The sequence below is a fragment of the Cynoglossus semilaevis genome, chromosome 2 (genome assembly GCF_000523025.1).
Source record: "Cynoglossus semilaevis isolate Cse_v1.0 chromosome 2, Cse_v1.0, whole genome shotgun sequence".
Classification (NCBI taxonomy): domain Eukaryota; kingdom Metazoa; phylum Chordata; class Actinopteri; order Pleuronectiformes; family Cynoglossidae; genus Cynoglossus; species Cynoglossus semilaevis.
In genome coordinates, this window is record NC_024308.1 from 17,781,063 (window position 1) to 17,789,042 (window position 7,980).

Genomic DNA, 7,980 nt, shown 5'->3' on the forward strand with positions numbered 1-7,980 from the left:
AACACTGTTTATTAAACCTCTTTTACCTGCTAAACCCCTGAATAGTTTCACTCAAAATGTAGTTCTGAAAATTGAGAACCCGTTTCCTTCAAACAGAATCATTGCTTATGAATTCTACTGAACATTTGCTTAGTGACATTTGATTAATCCAACATTTGAATCAACATTTATAGATTGTAAATTGTATAAGTGTAGTATTAATGTAAATTAATGTAGATCCTAAACAGCTTATTGTCTTAATCCCCTAGTTGTGATTTGGGATTACAGACATTTTTACTGCAACACCTATGAGCCCAGTATTTTCTAAATCAAAGGTAAATATTTAGATGTTTTAAAATAGCACACATTAGGAGTGTGATGGGAGTTTACTCTCCTTAGCCAGCTTTTATTGTAACTGTATCCCACCACTGCCATTGTTTTTTTTTAGTTGTTCCATAGTGTATCATACCCGCCTACTTAATGGCGCCACCCTATGTGCATTGCAAAGACACCATATAGCAAATACAGAATTCAGACGAATCACTGGAAGTCAACAGCTAACTGACATCCTGTGCACCTGTGTTTGATGTAGGTCCACAGCTTGAACAATCAGCCGATGGAGCTGAAGCAGAAGTTTAGCAGGGCGGCATCCTAGTCCTCTTGAAGGACAAAAAGTTCTGGATGTCTTGTATCTACTTGGATATGCATTAGAACGGCTTTAGTGATGGATGAGAAGGTGAGAAGGTCTCTGCACATCAGAATCAACCAACACCACGAGCATCAAATTCATAAGATTGACACAAGGTCTTGACTTGATAATAATAGTTTTTGAAATGATCCAATTTATTAAAGTACGAATATATAGAAAAAGAATTGTAGATCTGCCTTGATAAAAAATATTTTCCCAGTTTTAAAGCATTTCTATAAAGATGTCACTCTTTTCTATGACTGCATTTTCAAGTAAATATGTACACAGAATGAAATGGACCACAGACCTTTTTATTACCTCCACACCGACGTATGGACACTGTTAACAGTCTGTTTATCTGCTCATCCTCCTCCAAACACAGTAAACTGACAGCACACGCTTGTTTTACAATTGTTTTATTTGTTAATTTATTTCAAAACACGCAATTTTACCCATATTATCCTTTTAAGTTTTTTTATTTTTTTGTAACAGTTATTACTCAGATTATTTTCCTTCTCAAAAGTCTCAACTAGAGTGAAACTAAAAGTCCTCCACAGGCTCTCCGGCTTCTGCAGTGGGAGGAGGGAAAAGAGGCTTTCTGACCAGACGTAGTGAGTGGGCTTCTCCCTTGTTTCTGTGTGTGGGTGGAAGTGTGTGAGGATGTGTGTGTTTAAGTGCAATAGGTGGAATGTCCACAGGGCTGTTAAATCTCAGGACCCGTAGAGCAGCCCAGAAACTGAACTATGTCTTGTAGGTTTGGTAGCCAGATTGTCATACCTCTGATTTCATCTTTGGTTTCAGCGAACTCTCTGAAAAGGCAGACTCACCCTTTTCTAGCATGTGCCTGTGTTTGTCCTTGTGTCCGTCTGTCACGCTGTCTGTCTGAGTGCAATACGAGCCACCGTCTCCAGACGACTTTGTAAACTTGAGTACGTACAATGTAAGTGTCTTTGCATTGATTGTGGCCCTTCCTTGGCGCTGGGAAAAGACAGTCGAACATTGTAGAACAGCGGAGTCATGATTGGGGAGGAGCGGTTTGCAAACATCATCATGGACTCCATTGTGATGTCAGTGGCAGTTTTGGGCGTTTGTGTGAAGATGTACAACATGTGTAGTGAAACTGGGGCTGCTGTAGTGCTCTTCTTCCCTCAGCCACTCTAAACTATTTTTACCCTGAGTGACTTTGGGCGTTAACTGCCTGTCTGGGCTCATGGGAACAGAGATCGGGTCAAGGAGAGGTCAAACTATAAGCATCTAAATATGTAGACGTGGAGGGAGCATGAGGGGTTGTCAAGGTTGAGGGTTGTACACTCTGACCCAGCAGCAACGATTAGGATTGGGGGGGTCAGGTGTTTGCATAGTTCTCTGTGCAAAAGCCACCAACCGGAGCCACTTGTTTTTCTCACGGCTGATTTCATCATCATCGTTTTTAAGCAGAAAATAATGGTGCATGATGGGACATGTTTTTTGCACCACAGGTGGGTGTTTCTTTTTTTTTTTTTTTGGTAAGTCTGCATTACACTGAATGGCTTCAGGAGGGTGAAAAGTAAAACAAAATGTACAAATAAAGGGAATTTTGAATGTTTGAAATGTGTGTCTTTGTCTGTGTGTGTGTGTGTCTCTGTATCTGTTTGTTTGACGTTTGAAGCGGAACGATGCGTCAGTGGCGTGGCACATGGTAGGAGCGGAGGGGACGGACATTTGGCAGTAGGGCTTTACAGCTGCTCCCGATTCAGACAACCTCTTTTCCCTTGGTTTTCTCCTTGCATCCTCCCCTTCTTCCTCCCCACTGGCCTGCCCTCTCTCTACCTTTTTTCTTGTTTTGAAACTGATTGTCTTCTACCATCACAAAGACACTTGGTTCTGATTGATTAACAGGTAACAGAAGAGGGAGAGCACAGTGTGACTGGGGGTGTCTACGTCAGCCCCACCTGCAGCCTAGTCGATCCCACAATGAAATGACACACACATATGCTGTTTGACAGTAACTGCTGATGGACATTTCTCGTGAGACGATCAGTTGCCCAGTGGTACTGTTGGTCGATCGGTCAGTAAGACATGGTTTCTTTTTTTTTTTTTTTTTTTTTTTTTTTTTTTTTTTACCGCATGACAAATATTGCAACCCATAGTAAAAGGAGGCTTAGAAAAAGAAAACACACTTTGTCTTTCACATAGGTACAAATGGACACACGTACACAGATTGAAGAAAAGCATGTAGACAGACATACAGGTGTAATCAAGGCCACCTGGGCCTGTGTGTGTCCCTCTGATTAACTCCAAATGAACAGCCTGTCTTTGGAAAAGCAGGACACACATTTCAGGACCCGAGTGAGGACCACAAGCTGAGGAATGAAAATTGGATGCTATTGATTGATAAGAGAGGAGTATGACCTCCCCCAGAACACACTGCCCCCTACTGTCTGGATTTATATACATTAAAAAAAACATTGAGGAGAAAAGGGGGGACGGGTTGCAACAACACATGCACACAACCAGTTAATCCAACAGTGACGGAAAAATCTAAAAACAAAGACCCCTCCAAAGCCTAAAACCCAAATTCTCCCACCCCTTCCTTTTGTTGTGATAGCCAAAATATCCCCCGCACTTTCTCCTCCCACTCCCATAGCTCTCGATTCTCCTCGTCTCCCCACAAAATCACAGGTCATTCCTGTTGGTTTCTATACAGTTATACAATATCCATGCACAAAAGAAAAAGGTGCACCCCCTTTTTAACAGGAGGTGCTGGTCTTTAATATTCTAAGAACATCAGGAGCACTTGGACACACCCAGCAACCTTTGAAAGTAACTGTGATTTTTTTTTTTCAGAGAAAAGACAACTTAAAGGCAGAAGAAAGCAAACGATGAGTGAAAGGTTCTCCCTCACGCGGCCTAGTGTTAGATTATTATTATTTCTTTGGAATTAAATTCAGCCCAAATTTGATTTTTTTTCTTTGCCCCCGCCCCCACTATTAGACCCACTAATGAAAAGGGTTTCAAACCACACTCCTTAAACGTCTGTTGATTCTCTTCTTCTGTCTCTTCTTTTCTCTCGTTACCCTCCACAGAAACATTCACAATGTCTTTTCCTTTATGAAAACAGTAAGTACATGCCGCAGCAAAAAAGAAACAAAAGAACGTACGAGGAAAATGAGCGAACAAATTAAAGGAATTTAACAGTATAAAGCTTCAAGTCACAAGTTCCAAAACTAACTATAATAGTATCATAGTTTCATAATCATCGTTATCATTATCAGTATTATTATTTTCAGTTTAAATTACATAAAGTTTACATGAAAGGTTTTTGAGGTATTTCAGAATTAATTGTCAACACACGCCTACCGGGTCTTAGCACTAGCCAGGGGGAGAGGAAGGAGTGAGGTGGAATGAATTTGTGTCTTTAACCTGTCACTGAGTCTTCGTACCTTTTCTAGTGCAGCCTCTGTGCTAGCACGCAGTCGAGAGAGAGAGAGAGAGAAAAGAAAAAGATTTTATGGTGTGATTTAATGACAACAGCCCTCGCAGCGCTCAGAGCCTCTGCCTTTTTGCCCCCTCTTTCTACACAAAAATATCTCTGATTTGAGGGAGGCAAAGTGGCTGAGAGTGAAAGTGCACGGGGCAAATAGAGAGGAAAAAAGGGAAACCACTCAAAAAGGCTGTGAGCTACTAGAAGATCAACGGCACAGCAACAAAGACTCTGACAGATTAAGAAGTAACATATAATATTGTTTCAAATAAATAGTGTATAGAAAATGTTTTATAGACTTTCTACATGATAAAGTGCTTGTATTCTAGTGTATCAAGATGGAAAGTCAATATGGGAGAAAATGCTGACACAGCTCTCGCTCTGTGTCCCTGCCCCAACCTCTCCACCCCCTTCTATCTGGCCATCCAATTATTGGTGTATTGTCTGTATAGGAGCGCATGTTTGTAAGTGGGTGTGAGGCTTTACGCATGCACCCTGTGCGTACTAATGTGTGTCCAGTGCAGTCCCACCCGTGGTTGAAGGGAAAAGGCACTCAACTCTGTCTGCAAGGCAGCCACCTCCTCCTATGTGGCACGATGCAGTCTGACTGCACTGGTAGCACTAACGTGTATGTGTGTGTCTGTGTGATGCTGCTTGTGTCCCTATAGGGGTCTCAAACTCCTGGCGCGCTGGCCACTAACGGCTCATGAACTACCCACATGTGGCCCACGACTGGATGTCAGTTCGATGTAATCTGACCCCCTGCTGTTAAGTTTTGGCCCTGCAATGAGATGGCAGGGGCAACAGTTGCCCCCAGCTCATTTAGGTTTGAGACCCCTGCTATAGAAGGTTTGATCAAAGACAAAGGGGGGCTGAGGGGAGGGGGCTTTCTCTTTTATTTGGTATGCGTCCCCCTAGGCAGTTTGGGACCGGTAGGCTGCAGTATCTTTGGTATTAGTGGCGGTTTCACAAACCACTCAGCTTAGTGAGGTAGCCATATTGGTTCTCACTACAAACAAATGCCTTTTTGTCAGCCTAAAACCTAGTGCTGAGTCTAGCTAAGCACCTCTGCTCACCGATCTGTATACCACCGATCCATTTGAGCGCGTCTTCCTTTGGCCACTTTAACTCACTGCTTACAGCAACGTGAAGTTAGTCGGTACGTCCTGATCCGTTTTTCTACAATGACGATCTCTCATCTAATCTGCACTGCTAATCTGACTACATTGTGGAAAATGCTACAGTTGCATGTTAAGACCATACAGATTACACACGAGTCCTCCGAGCCGTGACCCCCACCCACCCTCCAATACAACACAAAGGAATCAGCTAGGACATTTGGAGGTCACCGTTTTTGTCCCACCTTACATCTTTAGACCCGTCCTCGGGGCTCGACTGTAAGGCGGCTGAGAGTACCACAGTTCTGACATGAAATGCCGAAAGAGAGAAAGCGTCCATCAGTTATTCTTCTCTTCAGCAGCTCCCTGTTTGTCTTGTTGTCCTCGTTCCTATGGTAAATGTCTCCTCCAAGTCCTGATTCACATAGAATGTCAAAAATACATCCTTCATTGGCCTCCGTCATTTTATTCCCCTCGTTTTTTTTTTTACTCCTTTTGAAAAGTCTTTCGTTTTGTTTTTGATTTATCAACAAGGTGCCTTACTTATGCACAACAGAGCACAATAGTAACAAGAAATAGAAACTTTGTGTCTATGGTACTAATTAAATACCCGCATCAATATAGAGGAAGAGAGAAAGAGAGAAGGGCAACTGGGGTATAGAGGGAAGAGGAGGTAGAGAACCAAAGATAGAATGAGAGAATTTGTTTTTTTCCTCTGCATCAGAATGTGTTTTGATCTGTGTTGTAGACATTTTCTTTCTGTGTGTTGTTTGTTTCAACTAGTTTGAGGTTTGGTTATTGTACGACTTAAAATCAGATCATTTTTCTTTTCCTTTTTAATAAAAAAGTATGTTTCATCTATGTTAAAAGCTGATTGTTTGTAGGTCAAAGCACACACCGCCCGCCACCAGAGTGTATGCACTGTGGATGTGTGTGTGTTTCAACCCTAGTACCGTATTCTCTGATTTGCATTAAGGCAGTAAGCATTGGCACAAATTATTTGGAGCATTTTGTCAGCTGTGTGTGTACCTGCTGGAAAGCAGAATATTTGGTGTGAACCGCTTTTTCTTAAGAGTTTCTGCAAATAGTCAGGATGGAAAACGAACCTATGATGAGGGAAAAGGTGAAACGCCATCGAGTCAAACCTCCAGCAACTCTGGTGTCGCCCGTCCTAGTGAGCCTACCGTTAGTTCCGTACAATCCTACACTTCTTCGTGTATTTTGTGTCTTCATAAATCTGTGAGACTTTTGATTGGTTAAATAAACCCCTGCTCTCTGCTAAATCCCTGTGTTTTCAGCCTTCAGTTAAACCATCCCCCTCCTCTGGCTTCTCCAGTGCTGGTTGGATGAGAAACAACAATAGGATAATGGTTGGATATTGATCTGCCTTCAAAGGGCTGTGAGGCCTGAATGTGTTGTGCCATGACTTCCCCTCGACATCTAGTGGCTCTTCCCTCCCTCTCCTCCACTCTGAAGCCCTATTGCTCTGCCGGACGGATGTGTCTACGCTCGACAGCAGGGGGCACTGTTGCTCTGTCAGCTGGACCAGGGGAGTGAGAGGTGTGCTGCTGCTGCTGCTGCTGCTGCTGCTGCTGCTGCTGCTATAATAGTGAGGCCTTTGTGTCCCCATCTCCACTGGGTTCTATGTGCTCCTCTTACATTCAGCTTTTTCATATGCAGCAACAATGTGGTTGGCTGGAAGCCCGAGCGTGTTGTTGTCGCTTGGCTCTCGGTTATTGATTAGAGGAAAAGATCCCAGCAGAACAAAAAAGCATGTCCAGACATCTTGCCTGCCTCTCCTGTCGGTCAGAGAAACACAAACTGTGGGCTCAGGCTAAGAGAAACAACGACATGTCTCCCACAGGCCTCCAACATCTGTGCAAAAATATAAACCTGGGCCTGGAAGACCTGAGTATCTGCCGAGCATCTTGAGTTTCACCTTCAGGAGGGGTCAAGGCCCCGCTCTCTCCGTCCGCATCGATTCATTTTTCAATTCATTAGTTTGCTGTATGATCAGACTGAGCTGCTCTCTGAAATGGCTGGCCTTTGGGGAATACCTTTGGCCGAGGAATGAAGGAGACTACAGCAGGTGGGGGAGGTAGAGGCAGAGAATCGGAAAACCTTGTTGTTTTTTTCTCACAGGCTGCACTTGTTTCTTCATAAGGGCATGGTGTGTGCAGGATGGGTTGTGGATAATAAGGCTGTGTGCTGTACTGTTGTCAGATTTATTGCCGTTCTTTCGCCCTTGGTACTTCCATGTGTGCCAGCGTTAGAGGGAACATGAGTGAGGGCAAAGAGGCAGACCCGGAGCAGGTGGGATGGCAGCAAAAAACCAGAATCAGTGGCTACTTGGGTGGTGGAGCAGAATCCAGGAACTGTACAACAAAAACAAAACCGTCAAATCTTTGGTGTCTTTTACACTCTGTCCGATGCCGTAAAAAGGATTTTGTTTTTACAAAAAAGACAGAATCAATGATTGTCCTTTTGTGAGTAATGAGGAGTGAACCTGACCTTACTGTTCACCTTTCAGATTATGCTCGTTTCAGGTGAAAGCTTCAAATTCTGACTGGAGGAAACAGATGATTGCATGGCACGAAGAATTTTAGGCAGAGGACCCGTTCAGGTGGTCGAGGCCAGGTCAAGTCATTACAGGCAGGTTCTACAAACAATTTCCTGCATTACCCTTTTTTTTCAACCTATGTTCCTGACCCTCTGACGGCCCCCTCCTCTAC

At 43.5% G+C, this 7,980-nt stretch overlaps 1 protein-coding gene across 1 annotated transcript in view; it reads left to right on the forward strand.

Moving 5' to 3' along the window:
* atp8b3 (ATPase phospholipid transporting 8B3) overlaps positions 1-5,838 on the forward strand; it is a 38,382-nt gene extending 32,544 nt beyond the window's left edge. The window contains exon 30 of the mRNA XM_008307070.3: positions 572-5,838. Coding sequence (XP_008305292.1) covers positions 572-634 — 63 coding nt within the window. The 3' untranslated portion in view covers positions 635-5,838. The remainder of the gene's footprint in view (positions 1-571) is intronic.
* Positions 5,839-7,980: the final 2,142 nt, after the last annotated feature.